The sequence below is a fragment of the Anser cygnoides genome, chromosome 3 (assembly GCF_040182565.1).
Source record: "Anser cygnoides isolate HZ-2024a breed goose chromosome 3, Taihu_goose_T2T_genome, whole genome shotgun sequence".
NCBI lineage: Eukaryota > Metazoa > Chordata > Aves > Anseriformes > Anatidae > Anser > Anser cygnoides.
The window spans coordinates 69,511,458-69,529,885 of NC_089875.1; the positions used below are offsets into that span (position 1 = coordinate 69,511,458).

Below are 18,428 nucleotides of genomic sequence, written 5' to 3' on the forward strand. Positions count from 1 at the left end.
TTTACATGGAAACATATATAAACAATACATAGTACTGTTTATGCCCAAGGAAAACTGACCTGATGGTAGGAGAAGCTTCACTCAAGGCTGTGGGAATACTATGCATTTATCTCAAAAAAACACAGGATGGGTATCAATAAGCAGACTGCTTAATCCACTTACCACAGAAGTGACATTCTTTTTCTTATGGAACCTCTTCCATATTTCTAGAGCTTGATACCTACTGCTGGCTTAGCCCTGACAGCTAAATAGCAGCCTATTCATAGAGTTAACAGAACCGATATTGACCTCTGAAATTCACATATTACATAGTAAATACATAGTAAACCAAGTGATTAAGTTCTGAAATCCTGACCATGAATAATTAAAAATATAAAGCTGATGCACATGAGAGTTCTTCCTCAGATTTAAGGATGTCCAGAGACAGAATTCTTGTTTACATTGTCCTCTGAGTTTGACACAACCAAATTCTTGCATGCTCTTTTGGTCACTACGACATCAAAGTGAGGTTAATCCGGCTTTGAACAGCTTTGCTTGCAGTAACTGTCGTTTTCATCAAGCAAACCTGTGAATCTCCCCTTCCCCATATATTCTCACGCATTCACACAGACTCTTGAGAAAGGTAAGACACTTTATTGAATTTGTTGATAAATTAAGAAAGGACTATGAACCAGACTTATGGGTCACAGGTGCTTGTAAACAGACATCACTCCCTTTCTGTGGAAAGCATGACTCAGTGTGCTCAGCCAAAAGTCACTTTCCCCAGCGTTGCTCACAGGCTGCATAGCGATGGAGGGCAGAGAAAAAGTCTTCATAGCTGATGTTCTGGTGGGAAGGCAAAGAACTGAGAAAGCAAGTTAGAAAGAGTTAAAGTAAGCTTTTATAAACATATGATTTATAGTCATAGCCAGTCAGGAATACCACTACCGAAAGCAAACTTTTGTCTTAGTAACCTGAAAAAGTTATTCTCAATAGTGTAATTGCTACACAATTCCCTAATTCACTGCCAGTATTGTGTCACCCTCTGAATTAAAAAAGCCTATCCATTAAGGTACATGCAGCACTTCCAATTTGTGCAAGAGCTGGAGAAGCAAAGGTCTTTCCACACATGTTTTTAAGTGTCCTGGAAGTGCTCTCTGAGAGCATGTATGAGACATACAGCACCTACAGTCAGTTTAGTTATTGCCAAAGATGCAAAGCAATCCAGAGGCATTATCTTATGTTGTTGCATTATCCAATCAGGGAGATTATAAAGGAAATAGAAACCTGCATAGGACTCAAAAATCCATGTAAGGAACCCCAACATGAACTGAGTTGTTAAGACTAGAAGGCGGCAGAAATTGTTTGTTAAACCTGAGAAGTAAAGCTTGCTATTGCCTAATGATGACTGATATAGCAACAAAGCCTGGAAGTATGACAGGTTCTCATTTAACAGTTCTTAAATCCTCATATCAAACTCTGGACAACTTTGTTTAGACATATTTCCTCTTACAGCTATTTCTGTAAGGTAGGTCACGTATTAAAGACTTTAGTGAGATATTTCAACCTGTTCCCACAAGAGTTACAAGCAACTCACATGATCTCTGTCAGTCTGATGTGCCATGGAAGGAACCCTAATGTGCTGTCCACAGGACCAAACTTCAAGACTAAATCAGGATCTGGAAATCCATTTGTACCTGTAAGAACGAATTAAATTAGGTTTTGTCAGATTCACCAGATTTTTTTTTTTATTTATTTTTTAAGTCCTAAAGCATCTGCTTTTTAATTGAATGTATTGTTATTGTTTTTTTTTAATAAAATAAGGCTCCTGAGGAGTCAATAATTAAGAGATCAAGAGAACAGACTGTTCTTGCACAACCTGAACAGAACTAACTGAGCAAAAGCTTAGCCAGTCACTGCAGGCCCAGATGGACTTTTTATGTCAGGAAGTTTAAGAAGTGGTAAGGCAGCAATATGAACAGTTGGACTGTTTTGAATAACAGCAAACCGTAATACTGCTGTTAAAACCAACCTGTTCTAGTTTTGTCTCGGCAAACTTGATTTTAGTAGCACAAAACACACTGCACCCTGACCCATACTTACTACAGTCTTAATGTGGATTTGCTGTCAAGTACAGTAAAAGGACCACTAACAAAAAACCTCAGAGATTCCATTGAAAAAAGAAATTGATATCAGACTGTCAAGAGAACATCTTGTAATAAATATCCTGTCAGACCCACAGCCTTAGATTTCTCAGTATTTAGCTAGACATGCAATTTAAAAAATAACTTCTACAACAAAGTTTCAGGTGACATCTTTCTGGTTAGATGAGCAAGCAAAAAAACACGTTACCTTGTTCTTCTGGTTAGTAAGCAGACAGCATGATCCACCCCAGGGCAGGACTAGATGGTGCTGAAGGAGTTCACTAGGTGCCCACATTCTTACTACTCATACCCTAAGACCCCAGTCACCATTACTCAACTACTCTAATCCCAACTCCGATGACCTCATTATCTCTACCCAGGCTCTGGAACTGTGCATACAAACAGGTGTTTAAAAACCAAAAAGCTACATTTCATTCCCCCCAAAAGTTAAGACCAAATACTGTGGTTTGATACACAGTGAAGTCTCCCCAAGATAAGCGAAGATAATTAAATCTTTAGTAGTTTGCTGTCTTGCTTAACATAAAAGCTTCCTACTGATCTTCTGAGGTTGAAGGCAAACAGTGGCCAAATGACATTATCCATGTTCCATACACTTCTGCCATGCCTAAGGAACTCCAGACCAACTCTGACCAAGAGGCAATAAGCTTAGAACAGCCTTAGTCCAGCTTTCTCTACTAATTCTAGCAAGTTGCTTAAGGCAACGTGTGGAAAACAGTTTAACACCAAGGGGGACCAAACAAGTAAGTTGATCTTCATGCACCTACCCAGCTCACCTGAAAAAGCGTTCCAGCATTTGTAACTCTACTTTGCTACAATGCTGCAACTAGTCACAATTATTGCATGGTATTTCTTGTTATCCCTCCCATTACCCATTTATTCCACAAGTTAACTGCAAATTGCTTAGATTGCATAATTTCTGCCTTCAGCAGATGAAAAGCTTAATGCTGTCTTCCCACTCTGAACTTCAGATGTTATCTACCAATTTTCTCACTTTTTTTTAAAGCAATCAAGAACCTTATACAAGCCTAAATTTACTCAGAGGAACTTAACACTGGAAGAACAAAACAGGGAATTAAGGTCCCATCTGATTTCCCTCCCCCCCGGTTTTGAAACTGAAGCTGGAGATTTCAAAAAAGTTTGCATCCTCCCTTGTCACTGAATCACTGCAATAGTAATCTTTCTGCCAGAGGTAAATAAGCTATTTTCCCAAGTGTGTGCGCTTCTAATGAAGTATTTAGATACAAGAATGCCTTGTGCCACCACTCAGAGCTTATTTCAAAGAGAGAAGTATAAAGCAGAAGCTGCTGATTTGTTGGGAACCTAGTATGTTAGTCTGAAACAGCTCGGCAGGGAAGCAGTGAATACTTAAAGCGGGGATTCTGGTGGAAGCAGACAGCTTTACTCATCAGCTGATTCAGAAGCTGAGTACTCCTCAGCTGGCCAGCTCAGCAGCAGGATCTTCAACACTGCAATGGCTTTTCAAACAGGAAAAGACCTTCAGACAGCCCAGTTAATTCTAAGATTTCCTTCTGGTTCCTATCTGAAGAAGGAAAATGAGAACGGACACTGTAGTATTACTGTCAGAACAGCCTATTAAAACACAGTACTGTGCTTTCCACCCTGCATCCATTTCCCTACCTGCAAATATCAACACTACAGATACTTGTATGTGGCAACACCCTCAGAGCTGCTAAGGTTAAAGTGCTCTTCAAGTTTAGCACACAAAAGACAGAAGGATTTGAGAGCAGAATCTGAACAAAAAGCCAAAAGACTTGGACAACCAAGGGACAGGAATCTGGCAACATCCCTTCTAGATCAGGAGTTCCGTAAGGAAAACGTGAAAGAATTTGTGAAGTTGATAGCACCACCCTTCTCCACATAGATTTTCTAGGGCAACTTGAACAACCTTGTAATCATATTCCTTACTGGGAAGGTAGACAGCAAGCAGACAATGCTACAATGCAGTGGCACCTGCTTTTCTGAGGCATTGCTCAGAACAAAGTACACTTACAGTGGAGAAAACCCAGGCTGTAAGAATTGGAGCAAGAATGGATAAAGAACCCCAAATTTCCACGTGACAACCCAGAACCGCACCATTTAAGAACCAGACTTCAATAACAGCATCCTAAACATAAGAAATTATAAAATAAACTATATTACCAGGTATTTAAATTAATATCTGAGAAAAAAAAGATTTACAGAAGTCACCATGACCCCTAAGAACACAGCTACTCAAATACTGCTTTTCAGAATTCCCTCTCAACTGTGATCAGCAACTCAGACCTTCACATCCCATACCTTGCAATTAAGGATGCACAGAAGCTAAGCCTGACTACAACTAAGACAAGCAGTTTCATCAGCTAACTTGGTCATCAAAGATGAGTTCTTCCAACTGTCCTAAACATTAAAACCAAGCAAATTAATAAGCAGGACTAGTTATAGATACTATCCTTAGTTACAAGCCACAGGTTAAGCTGCCTATTTTGAGAAGTTTACAGTTTTGACAGACTAAAAATCAAGATTTCTTTTCCTGCGTTCAGCTATCATGCATTACTTGAACAATAGATCTGCTTGATTTTTAAGGCTATGCAGACTAGACCTAGTGCTTTTAAGATATGCAGATACTTAAAGTACAAGGATAGAAGATCAGAAACAAGTGTTGGAGAAGCTTCAGTTCAGCAGCATTGGCCAAAACACATACATGGGCATCACTGGCACCAGTTCTTCCCAATGAGCGACTGTTTTAGGGAGGCAGTTATTCCCTTCCTTAAGTCACCTTTGGAGTATAATAGGCATCTAAGACATCTACATTACTCCCTGAGGTATCATATTAAACACCTGTTTAAACACTCCATTACAGTGAGGAAGTATCATGCAGTATGCTGAAGGGATAGAATTTAGTTTGACATTAAGATTAAAAGCATCTCAACTCCCACTGCAGTCAATCTGCCCAGCAATCCGGCTGACCAATTATTTGAGAACAACAAAAAAATCTCATCAGACTTCAGTTAATGGAAGCCACACTGTAACAGCATGCCTGCAGACATCCAAGTTCAAGTGTGCTAACTGAAACTCAAACCCTGCCAGGGTAGTCAGTCACAATTAACATGCATGGATCTTCTAGGAAAGAAGATGAAGTATTCCAGCTCTGTAGTGTGACTAGGAATTTGAAGGCTTTATCTAAACTGCTCCTCCTTCACGTCAGATGAGGGCAGCCCTGCCCTTTGCACAACTATTGCATGCAGCCATGCACCTCAGTGCAGAGTCAGTAATCTGTGTGGATTAGTAATGGAAATAACTAATTTGAGTTACACAGAAGCAAACGATCAGCAAGTGCACTACCATTTGCACCCAGGGCACTAGTTTGGCAGCTATAACAGCTTTAATTCCTCTAACTAAATCTAGAAAAAGACTCACACAGACTTGTGGCTTGCTATCTTCCAAGAAAGTAACCTTAGGTATAAATCTAGTTTCAACTATCTCAGCAGTACTTTTTTCAGAAAGTTCATTACAGAATTTACAAGCTCTGTGGGATGTTCTATAAAGATCAGACTCCCTATTTAGCTTAGGGTTTCCTTTCAGGCTCTTTATTTAAACAGAAAGCAGCAACAAAACGTCAAGAAATGTTTAGCATAAGTCAGAAAGCAACGCTTATCATGGTAAGAACACACATTAACATCCCCTCCTCCCCACAGACCATGTCATACTTACTACTTAACAAGTTGTCTAACTCGTTCACGTCCAGGTCTGTATATGTTCTTTGCTGCTGTGCTACCAACTGACAAAAGTTCTGAGCAGCTTTTATTATGTCTGCTTTTCCATCTTCTGGAGACAGCACCTTCAATGTAGATTGGCAATTTAAAACTGAAAGTACAAAACACAGTTTAAAAGCAACAGAAATATGGTTGCTTTGAATGTGCTTTAAATATTCACACGATATACGACTGAAAGTAACTTGGTTTACTTCATACAGAAGCATACATCATCCAGCTGTTACAGAAATGGGTAAGAAACATCTAGATTTGCTGTATTACTAAAAAGCAAGCTTGAAGCAACTATTTTGAGGAGTCCTGTGAGATGCAGTTTAATTAAAGTTGGCCTTGAAACGCAGAGGCTGTTCCAAGGAATTTACATTGGTTTTTATCATGCTGTCAGGCAAAGCAGTAAGAACAGGCTGCATAGCTATTGACTTGAGGGTGGCAAGCAATGCAGGAAGACTTGCAGTTCAGTGAAGAAAAAGCAAATCTAATTCTTATCCTATAGGAGGAAGGTGTTTTAACAGCTACTTTGAACATTCATGTGACAGTATGATTACTTCAAGGCCCTCCCTGTATATGATAAGAGGATTTCCATAGCACTTCATACTTGATGCAAGAGTTGCAATATTGATCTAAGATTACTACAGAGAAGCTAAGTAATACTACCAGAATTTATCCATTGGTCTGTAATTATGACTAATTTAAGAGGACATTTCACAACAACCTTATCCACGTCTACACTACTGTGAGGCAGGAGTCCTCTCACACAACACAACTTTCATCACAGTGCGTTCTAATACAGTACCTAGGAGGCAGACTTAAAGGAAGCTGAAGACTACAATTCACCAGTGTACTAAACACAGCTTGAGGTAACTGGGTTAAATACTAGCGCTGTTACTGTGTTTTGTACCTGTGCACACATTAGACTGATACAAAACATATCACAGTTATTAACCAGATACTTAAAAACCAGCATTTCTTAAAAACTGCAGAATCTGACTACAAAAGACAGAATGCAGTCCTAAGAACACTCAAAAAAGCTCTATCAATGGTCACCACAATAAAATTTTCTTGAAAACATTTGATTGATTTGTCATATAGAGAAATAGTCTTTAACATCACATCAGTGCTGATAAAAGACGCTCAGCTTTACTTTTGGCAAGAAATGAGAAATTGTTTCCTATTATAAACTGGACAGAAACCAGTTGTTCAAAGTAGGAAGCATCTGGTCTGGCTATGGAGCCTTCTGTGTAAGAATGAAAGATTCTAAAGAGAACAGAAGCCACCTCTGCTTTTCGTGACTTCCAGTACAAAAAATTCCCGAGATTTAAATGTATCCTTTCAGTCAGGAAGTCTGAGAAGTCTTTCACTAGTTCATTTGAACTCAACATGAATATCCCAACTGAGATAAGTGCAGCTAAGTGTGCTAGAGTTTAAGACATTAACAGCAGGTCTACTCTACTCTCTTCTAGTTATTTCAGTCTTCACAGGAATAAGAAGAACACTAAACACAGATGTTTCCATGTAAATGCTAGCATCTTAGCCTAAGGTGCTTACAAAGGTAACTTAATACTACAACTTTGGACTTCACATTGCCCTGTAAGCTCTTGTAGGGGAAGCAAAACTCTGCCAGTAGCACCTTAAATGCAGTTTAATGTACTACAGCTGGCAAGGTGTAGTAGAAAGAGTTAAAGAAAAAACGATGTAATATGATTGTCTTAAATCTGTTATTAAAACTTACGCTCTGCTTAAATATGATGAATTGTAGTTAGAAAAGCTGTAAATATCAGCCTATCCCTCTGAGGCACAGTCCTAATTTAAAAGTAATTTAAAACATTTTACATGGACTTCTAGTGTGTATGCCTATCAGCATACTTTATTAAAAGTGAATACTTACAACAGATAGTATTGAATAAGGAGCATTCACCTTGAAATATATTCCTGTTTTCTACTTCCTGCAGAAATTACTATCAAGAGCTTATTTTTTAAGCCCTTTCCCTTCCTGGTTACCCATTAATATGACAACCGATGATACTGCTCTTCCCTTCCTTCCTCCCAGCTTTGATGTATGAGCGTAAATTTGGCAAGGTGGAAGTACATGCACTGTAGCCTAACACCAATTCCCTTACACTAGCTCAAGTGCTTTTTTCAACTCTCAGCAAGGGAATTTCTCACTCTAACCATGAGAAGTTGAGCTACACTGATACATTAAAGTGTGTGGCACAATAGCCAGGCTAAAGGGAAGATCCACCTAGGCAGTAATGATTGCTAGGAGCAGGGAAGAACAACACCTCACTATTAGTTACAAACAAGCAATCACAGTGAAAGTTTAATACTAGCTCAGGAAGGCTGTACATGTTCTGATAATCAGTAGGTTATGAAAGACAAGGTCATAGTACAGCGAAATGTACTTAAGTAAAAGCAGTTATGATTTATATACAGCTATTTAAAGTCATACCAATTCCCTGCCCAGCCACAATCCACCTTACCTTGATCAGCTTTCTCTTGATTTGCAAATTCCATGGTGTATTTGGAACAATCTAGTCCTAAGAGTTCCTGCTGCTGTTTTAAAATTTCATCCATCAGTCTTGAATTATTCCTCTTGAAAATACCTTCAAAAAAAAAAAAGGTTGCACATCAGCCACCTTCTGTAAAGTACTACAAAAACAAATCTGATACTGTGAAGGAGGAAAAAAAGAATCAGGCAGTCAGTGCTGGTTTCTAACGGGATTTCACAAGTACGGTTAAGAATCCAAAGCAAATTCTACTGCACGTGACTAATTTCAGTGACCTTGCAAGAGCATATTGCAGGGAGACAACTCTCATGTGCTTTTGTTCCTCTTTTACTCAGCCTGGTTTAAGCAGCAAGCTGCAATTGCATAACAGATAGTTTAAGAATCACTTCACTGTCCTTGGTATGCTGAGCACCAGTCTGACAGCAATACCCTACCACCACAGGAAGATCAAGTCACCATAACACCAATTTTTTTCACTGCCCCACACTGCCAGGGATTTCCTATCGACATCACCTACCGCTTACCGCCACATCATTAAGGCCAAGGGCTATCAAAGCAAGTCACCACAAAGTGAGCCAGAAGACTAAATCAGTGTGTCAGGTGACATTGCCAAAGCCACAGATTTCCTAATATGAGAATTTCACAAGCTACATATTGCAAGGAGCAATGCAGTCCCCAAGGCCTTCTTAATACTCGTACACTTACTGTAGATGCATTTTGAACACAAGAAACTACAAAAACTTGGTTAGGCAAGCATACTTGGATTTCTGTTCTGGAGTAAATTTTAGCTTTTAATAGTGATGCCATGCAACTATTTCTAACTACAAGCCACGGTTAAGTGTTAAAGCTTAAATATTTACAATGCAAGAGTGTGGCTAAGCATATTTACTTAGGAACTGATAATGCTTTCATCACTCGGCATTCGGGGTTGTTACTAAGAGCTTAAGCTTCATTCAGGGATCCTACGTCAAGGACTTCTGCTGACCAGTCCAAAAGCATGCAGACAATCAGCTTACCACTCAAGAAACACCAAATTTGTACCCAACTTCCCAGTCATGCTTATGATTTAATCACCTCAACCTGATTCTAGGATTAGAAACTGTTCCACCAGCAGTTTCCACATCAGCAGTAGGCCAAACAGCACAGAAGCTTTGGGTTAAGACCATGATACATCAGGAGTTAGTTTGCAACATGAAGACATACAACACATTTAATATACTCGTGAGCTCATGGGTTTATATAGACTTCATTAGAGGTTCTAACAGGTGGTTAACGCACGTGTTTTTCTTCACACCCTGGCCAATTCCTGCAAAAAATATAACTTATTTCATTACACATCTTAGGGATACCTATAACTGATTTCACATCCTGACAGATGAGCAGATCTCAGTAAGACAGCACTCTTGACAGACACATGCGTCAGGCAACACTTTCACTGATGTTGAATTCATCACAATTGTTATACTTTGTGCTCCTGCTTACTAGTGTATATTCATATATATCAGATGCTGAGATTGCTTTATGCTATACTGCTTGATAGGACTACTTGGATGAGCCTGCTTTGTGCATTAGCACTGAACATCTTCCTTACTCTTCAGGTCAGCAGCAGCACAGCTACAGCACTGCTAATTCAGGGCCATCTTCAAGAAGAATCTGTACAAAGCTGCGTGTGCCTCACACCTATAAGTCACTTGGTTTCCAGCTGCTCCAAGACCAAGATGTAACCTTCAATATTCACAAAAAGAGTTGGCAAAATCAGGGAAAGCTCCCGATCTGGGAAACAGCTGCTGTTTCCTTCCCCACCCAACACTAACATCATCAATTCTTTTCTCATGAGAAGGTACTGCTATTCCAGTCACAGACTGGTGGGCCAGATTTAAGGATCCACTCTTCAGCTCTGAAGTAAATGAAGACACTGAGGAGAACAGACAGGAGAACAGACTAAGGTGCCTACTGAGCTCCGAAACAAAGAAGTCCTTCATGCACGCAGTCCATGCTGAAGACATGCCACATGCATCAATGAGCTCTAGCTGATCATTACCAGCATTTCACTTCTACTCTCAGTTAGCTCATCCATCTCTTTAGTTGTTCAAATCAGGATCCTACTTGGTTCTTGGAATAGCAGGTAAGCTGTAGCCTGTTGTAGCTGTATTGTGCATTTGTAGCATACCTTTTGAGAAAGACCTCCGCATCAAATGCCAGCTGATGCGCCAACCTCAACACAGCTGCAGTTTGCCTGCAGAGATGACCCCAAAGCACATCAGAGGGATTTAATTTAAAGGATTTCATTTAAAGCCAACAGCATCTGGGAACTTTACTCTGTCACTGTTTTCTCACTCAACACACAACAGACTGTTTCTTACAACTGCACAGGATAGAGAAGATGCAGGCAGCAGCACACATGGACCAAACTCACATTTGACTTGAAAATTATTTATGTGGTAGTAGCTCAGATACGCACTCCCTTCCCTTACCATATCTCCAAAATTCAATTTGTCTACAAGGTGAATTTTTTTAAACTTAATTTGAAAATATATTCAAGCTAGTTCTGAAGACGCTGTTGCTAACTTATGCATGATAAACATAGTGAAAAAGTCAGAGTGTAGCAATTCAGTAACACAACTCAAGTGTCCCAAGGCAGGCAAGTAAGCCTTCATTTAAAACTACCTCCCAATTTTGTTCAGTCTTCCATACAAGCTGAAAGCGAGTCCATAATATGATTTCAATAGGAAAGTTAGTTTGACGAGAGATCTAATAATTTTTACTAATGCTATAACTGTTTGCTGTTAAGCAGGGAAGATTACAGCACTACCAGGGTTTTGGATATAGAACAAACATGAGATTTTCACTATTCCCAATTAGAAATAATTTGTTTCTGAAAAGCATGCTTGAGGAGTGTGTATATTCCAGCAAGTTAAGTGCTTTAAGAATTATGTATACTTAAGTACTACCACTCCCAAAGCAAGAGAAAAACTTCAAAGTTTTTCTTTTTTCTTCAAAAAGAAAAACTTCATTTTTTTCCCCCTTGTTTTATGCTTTTAAAACAAATACTGAGAATGCGTTAGCGATTTCTAGGTATAGTTCTTCTTTCTATAAGATGAGCTGCAAGCCCACTACTGATCGTTAGTTCCCAGCCACACAACAGCTGAGGCAAACCAGAAGCACTTGGGCTTTCTGCCATAGCCATTACACAGGTCTTTTCTGTGACACACCTTGGGCTCTGTTCTAGAGTAGTCACAAGCCCCGCCATTCGCAATCAGCTGTGGTGCTGCAGCATAGAGACCGTTGGTTAGAGACCGACGAACATAGATCATGAAGGTGTGCAGGTGCAGCAGAAGCAGGGCACAGAACCGGGGGAACCCCCGGGACCCAAGGAGCACCAGGTGGCATCAGCCACTCATCCAGCTGGACAACCACAGCCACCACCTGCTCACGGCTTGGTAGCCCCATGGGGTTCAACACTCTCAGTTGCCCTGCTATTTAAAGCAGCACAGTCTGGTAAGACACAGGAGAAGAGTCTCTTCCCTGCAAGAGAACCTTACTAAAGCTCAGCGTAAGGAAGAACACATCTCCATGGCGTTTCAGTTACCTGCTTTTTCCCAACTCTCTTCCAGTGCCAACAGTCATCCAGTAACAAGCCTGTTTGAAGCACTGAACTATTAAGAGCTTGAGAAACATCAGATCTCAACCCAATTCAAATAATGTACTTGCAAGAAACTGTTATAACCCAAGAACAGCTTCTGCCTACATCCCCATGTTGGATCATGCTGGCTGCAGTTATTGGAAGAAAGCGGGGTTTGTGTCATTAGACCTCACAGGACACTAAGAGCTAGGAAACGCCTTAGGCTCTTCTATTCCAAGAATCCAGAAAAAAACAGAAGCCACGTTTGAAACTAGCTCACTTTAGTCTCATCTATATTGAAGCCACTGAAGCCATAGCTAACCAAGCAGGAAGGATTCAGAGCAGCACTAGGCAACCACTCCTCCCACATTTCTTCCTGAAGGGATGTGCTGTGCCTGGACAACAAGAGCTCGCCAGCAGCCAAAAGATTACTGCTTCCATACTACCCAGGCCTATAAGAAGCTCACCTTGTACAGATTAGCATTAGACCGTATTACATATGTTGTCTGAAGAACCCGCCAGCTGAACACCGAAACAGTTGCTCAATGTGAAGTTTCACCGGGTTAGAGGACCCACAGCAGGAACTACACAACGCTGGTATCAAGTGTTCCAGTGACACAAAGCCACGACGCACTTGGCTCCCCCATCTAGGTGAGTACACTGAGTACACAAATAGTTTTATGCGCTGATCACATCTACCCAACTACCAAATAGTCTGGAGGAGCCTAGATTGCAGCTAATAAAAGATTATTTGGTTTCCTACTGTACTTTATTCTTTCAAAGAATTTCTAAAAGAAAATTGGTCAGAAGTAAGAGTTCACTGGAGAGCTAAATCCAGTATAAAGAAACTCAAGTTCTCACCACAGTAAAGTAGTACTACAGGCTTTAACAAGACTTCAAGCAGAAGCATCTCTTCAGGAGCTCTAAGTATTGAAATGCCAAGACTCTGCATGCCCCCTGAAAATGCTCTAGACTTGTCCCAGGCTATTTCTGGAAAGCTTCTGATAACAGAAATAACACTCAAGGAACATCTCATGACTAGCAAATAACTTTAACAGGAGGAGGTATCTAATACCGGCCAAAGGCTACCCAGCAGGTTAGCTCAGCTGCTGCTACGTAACTGCAGCCACAGCCTTCTGACTGCGGGAGAGCTGCATTATTTCCTCCGAGACAAGATCTTGACTAGCATAGATGGATTTCTACCAAGTAAGAGGACTGGGAACACAGAAGTCCACAAAAATAAATCCTTGATCAAAAACCTATTTAAATCAAGATTTAGCCAATCTGAATTTGATAACCAAGGCACACACTGTAGCATGAACCTTGTTAGTGCTTTGATTTGTTGCATAGTCAGGAAGTATTTCGAAAATTGGGAGAAAGAAAAAGGCCCCTAAACACCAGAGACAACACAAGAATGCCATCTTAGGCCCTGCTTGGGAAAAGTGTCTGGTTTGCACACCACAAGACATATCACACCACATTTATTACAGCACAAGACAGCTATTTGTATTACAGTTCTCTTGCATTATGCAAGGACTCGTACTCCAGTCTTCTGGAATACTGATTTTTGCAGATTCAGAGAAGACAGCCAGGTACTCAGTAAGGATCCCCAAGTATTACTCGGTGTCTCTGTACCGTACGGGGTTCTCTTGCCATTGTCCTTCAGACTCAGCTAACCGCAGCCAAGCTGCCCTTAGAGTTACTAGTGCGGCTGCTGCAGCACACCGGGGTCAGTTGGGATGCAGTTACTTAGTTTGAAGAGCTATGAATATGAAAACAATCTTCTTTTTAGTCAGTTTGTCAAAAATACAGAAAGTCACTACTATAAACACACAACCAGCTTATCTGCTATTTCTTCTTCTCGGAAGAATGCCACACTTCCCCCTTTTTCCCATAGGCGATCCAACTAAGGTCACATTTTTAATTTAAGCCTTCTACAGGAAGCTGACAAAACAGTTCCTTCCAGAGGACACAGCCATGGAAGAGCACTCTTGTAAACAAAGTTTCCTGCTTCAACGAGAAAAATCTCACTACTACAAGGATGCAGTGAAGGAAGAAACAAAGCACACTCCACTCCATCTAATTAAGAAGCAGAGCCCTGGTCATCATGTCTTCTTTGTGGCCAGTATCAGTGGTGACAGCACACCTTTGCTGGGTCAATGGCTGGTACAGCTGTACGAGCACAGCCCCTCACTGCAGCAGCTCAGCACACCACAGCTAAGTCCCACCACCTGAGAAGATGAAAATGAGCAAAGCACAACCAAGATTCAGCCTCTACTACTGAGGGGAGCACACAGTACGTGACTTTTTCCAGTTTCACTTACTAGCGTTACTGCTGAGGGTTCCGTCCATCCGTCACCTACCATTCAGAACTGGATTTAGCAACAAGTCTGCGAGGCACTGCAACGCCCTACTTAGCCATAAGCCCATCTGGAAGCGTTCGATGCTCAATCCAGGCACCGTAAGAGGCTCAGCATGGAAGGAAAGGCTAATACCCGCTATCACCAACAGCCCGAGTACACTCAAGCCATGTGAATGACTACTTGCTCAGGGCTCACTCTCTGACACCGTTTTAAAAGGCTCAAATTCCTTTTGCTGTGCAAAGCACAGATATGGCTGGTATCCCACAAAACACAGTGAAAGCCTGTGAAGAACATGGATGTGTAATAGCAGGCTAGTTTCATCAAGCCTGAGAGTTTGGCAAAAGCTAATGATTTAAAACCACTTCATTGCTGTGGATTAAGGCTTGCCTTCATCAATTATGTACCAACAAATTGGAACTCAAGGTGCTAATTAAACCAGCATATCAAAGGGACTAATAGAATTAGCTATGGAAAAATATTATTTCCTGAGCTGAAAGTCAAGAGATCACACCTACATTTTCAAATTTTAAGGATACTAACAAAACTTACACCCATGTTAAGTTGCATGCTAGGAACTAATATATGGGAACAGCAAACAAACTCTATACAAAATTTATTTCTGAACTGCTGACAAAGACGATTGTTCTGCAAGGTTACTTCAACTACAATCCTCTTCAGAGGTCATAACCTCGTCATTTCTGGCCATCATCTTTACAGTCCTCTCTAACAGTCAGTCTTGGATCTGACTGGATCTCAGCACGTGTTCTGGAGAAGCAGAAGTAGCTTTTCCACAGTGAAAACATACATGATAGAAGTTCTGACGTCTCCTTTCCAGACAGAATCTCAGTGACAGTGGCTGCTTAAGCATTTGCGAGTGTTGTCTCCCTGCTCAGCGCTGTTCACTTTGCAATCATTCAAATCTGAAAAGCGAGAGCACTAAGAAATGTGATTCTCAGCTGGATCTGTTCCTCAGGTCAGCTCACATACATATTTGCACAGTACAATGCAGAGATCTGAAGAGATTAAGTGTACAGAAGCAACAGGCAATATTGCAGATAGTTGGAGGTTTAGCAGAAAATACAGGGACCCCATACACTCAACTCTCTCTCTTCAGGCCACAATGGAAACTCCTACTCTTGTTTACTATCAATATTGGGTCTGCTCCACTTAGCCTGGTTGAATCCTTTCCAAGCTGAGAGCAAAAACATCAACACATAAATAGCTTTTCAGAAGGCACTGCCTTCTCTGTCCTTGAGAGAACACGCAAACGTTCTACACCATTGCTTGGCTTCCAAACGAGGAAGGAAGTATTCTCCCACTGAAACACAATGTAACAAAGTTCTGCAACGGCCCTACACAGGTCAGTTTAAATTGGTAAGTGACTAGTGTTAAGCCCAGTTACTTATAAAGATCTTAGAAAGTTTGGTGAAAGTCAAGCCACATGAGTCTTATATCATGTATGAAGGCCCAGACATGAAACAAGAGCTATCAGTGGCAGTCATTAAAGAAAAAACAAACAAAACACACAGAAGCCTATGCTCAGGGAAAGGCCTCCACAGATGCTTTTGCTCCCTTGATCGCAACAGGTACCACCTATTTTGGTAGGATGCACAGCTGAGCTTCTCCTGAAAGACGACTACAAGACAAGTGTTACAGACAGTACCTCTACCCTGCCATAAACATACAGAGCTGGTCTAATTTACATGACATCTCTAGATGGCCATCAGAAGGGGCTCAAAACAACAGCTGAACATTGGTGTCTGACAGTCTCACCACTGACACTAAGCGCACCGAGATCTTCAGCGTGAAGCTCTCTCCTCCAGAGAGGACAGGAGCATAGGAGGCCGTCCATCTCTTGGATTATCAGCTCTTCAGAGCTGAAAGCTTGCCTAGTCTCAGTTGCGGATTATCCCTCAGCAGCTGGGCAGGAAGTTCAGCTAAGGAAATCTTGAATATGGTTGGTTTCATCTTCTCGACAGGAAATAGCATGTGAAGGACTTTTCCATGATTGCTGCACAGAATCTGAGCAATCTGCTTGCTCAGATTGCTTCTGAGAAGAAACTCAGATCTAACCTTTATGATTCTGAGTGATGTGGAATCAAAATATCCACAAAAGCAAGAGTGCCTTATGCCTGAGACCCAGTAACAAATGAAATCACAGATCAGACACAAACAACACCAGAGCTTTCGCATGTGCTTACCCAGAGCTAACTCAAGCTTCATGTACCACAGGTGCTTACGCTGAACGCAGACCGTTTCTTTCAGTTCACCACACCAGCAGGCTGTACCCATTCAAGTTCAACTACCTGACAACACTGTCTCTTCACAGGAGAACGAATGCATGAAAACAGGTGGCTACTGACACCCACACCCAGCCCTGGATGTCCGTACCCTGCTCAAACTGAACCTGTGGGTGCACAGAGCCCTCGGCTCTCCACCAGCAGACCCCAATGGGCACGGCGCCCGGGCGCCAGGGGCTCTGGCCAGCTCGGGGCCGGGGCACCCCCCCCGCACTCACCGTTATGGTCGTAGACGCTGACGTAGGAGATGCCCACCGCCATGCACCACACCACCAGGCTGGCCATGTCCGCGTAGCTCGGCTCCTCCTCGGTCACCACCAGCCCCACGTGCACCGGCAGCTTGCGCAGCGCCCTCCCGTCGGGCCGCCAGCGCCGCCGGCTCAGCGCCGCTCCGCGGGGCCCCCTCCTCCTCCCGCCCCCCCCACCGCACTCCCGCCGCGGCGCGGGGCCGGCCGGCCGCAGGGCGAGCGCGGCGGGGGCGAGCAGGGCGCACGAGGCGGCGACGACGGCGGCGGCGGCGCGCGGCGCGGCGAGCAGGGCGCGCTGCAGGCAGAGCAGGGCGCGCAGCAGGGCGTGCAGCGCGCGCCACGCCAGGCCCCCCGCGCCGCTCATGGGGGCGCGCGCGGCGGCGCCAACGGCCGCAACGGTAACGGCGCGAGGCGGCGCGGGCCGGGAGGGGCAGGGGAAGGCCGGGAGGGTGCCGCCGCCTCAGGAGCGGGCCGCCGCCGCCCGCCCCGCCATCGCCTCACTGAGCCCGAGGCCCCCGCCCGGCCGCTGCCGCCCGCGCCGCCATATCCCGGCCCCCGCCCGGCCCCTTCCCCTCTCACCCCCCCACGCGCCCGCACGCCGTTGGCCGCCCGGCGCAGCCGCGTCACTTCCGCCCACGGGCAGCGAGTGACGTGGCGCTCCGGGAAGGGGAGGGGAGGAGGCGGGGGGCGTGGCCTATGGGCGACGGGCGTGGTCTGCGGGCAGTGGGCTGGGCCCGCGGCTGGTGGGCGGGGCTTAAGGGCGAGGGGCGTGGCCTAAGGGTGCGGGTGGGAGGTGGCGGCCAGGTGCGCCCGGCAGCCATCATGGCGGCGCCCCCACCCAACGGGGCGGCCATCTTGTGGTGGCCCTGGGGAGCTGCCCACGGCAGGCAGCCGGCATAGAGCCTCTACCCAGGAGAATTACATCTTCTGCGTTAACCCAGAATTTTCTGAAGCCCCCCTGCCTTGTAACAACCCCTAGACCAAAAGCCCTGGAGGCACAAACTCAGTTCCTCACAAGCAAAACACGGAGCTGGAGCTATCGAGTTGTGCACCCAAACAGATGGAAAGGCTAAAATGACACAAGCAGGCACCTAAAGCGCTCTACTGAAACACTCCATCAATACAAAATAAAATGATAAATCCCATGCCATAAAAATGTTTTGTTGGGAAAGTAAATCACCTCAGGCAATATCCAACAAAGAGCAATACCCAACAGAAATAACATTGAAACTGCTAGGGGTGCGTGTGCCGTTCCATAAACATCTATATCTTTTATCTACCATCAGCATAGCTGCTGACACATTCAAAAGTTAAACTGTAAAGCTAAATTAACTTTCATCTCTTTGTTTAAGTTGCGCAGCTTAATGTTTGGGTGCCTAAGAAACCCAAGCGCCAGTTGCGTTTGCCTTGGTGCTGTAACTAACTAGCTGCACTCTGACATCTGACAAAACAGACTTTATGAATGTGAGTGATTATT

General features: G+C 43.2%; 1 protein-coding gene across 2 annotated transcripts; it reads right to left on the minus strand.

The window, feature by feature from the left end:
• Window positions 1-611: 611 nt before the first annotated feature.
• NUS1 (NUS1 dehydrodolichyl diphosphate synthase subunit) lies at window positions 612-17,524 on the minus strand. 2 transcript variants are annotated; one of them, XM_013199142.3, is made up of 5 exons: window positions 16,922-17,504; window positions 8,392-8,514; window positions 5,856-6,008; window positions 1,577-1,676; window positions 612-844 (listed from the first exon to the last, which is right to left on the minus strand). In XM_013199142.3, the coding sequence occupies exons 1-5, from the start codon at window positions 17,313-17,315 to the stop codon at window positions 754-756; spliced, it is 861 nt and encodes a 286-aa protein (XP_013054596.3). In that variant the 5' UTR covers window positions 17,316-17,504; the 3' UTR covers window positions 612-753. The 2 variants fall into 2 exon arrangements, with proteins under 2 accessions (XP_013054596.3, XP_066850479.1); XM_066994378.1 differs by lacking the exons at window positions 612-844; window positions 1,577-1,676 and adding an exon at window positions 1,688-3,684 and having other exon boundaries at window positions 16,922-17,524.
• Window positions 17,525-18,428: the final 904 nt, after the last annotated feature.

Excerpts from the sequence above, each read along its gene's own strand:
- NUS1 (XM_013199142.3), bottom strand. The coding sequence starts at position 17,315 with ATGAGCGGCGCGGGGGGCCTGGCGTGGCGCGCGCTGCACGCCCTGCTG. Across the intron at positions 1,677-5,855 it reads GTTAGACAACTTGTTAAGTA|GTACAAATGGATTTCCAGAT; the intron begins GTAAGTATGACA and ends TCGTTCTTACAG. Across the intron at positions 845-1,576 it reads ATCAGACTGACAGAGATCAT|TTCTTTGCCTTCCCACCAGA; the intron begins GTGAGTTGCTTG and ends TTGCTTTCTCAG.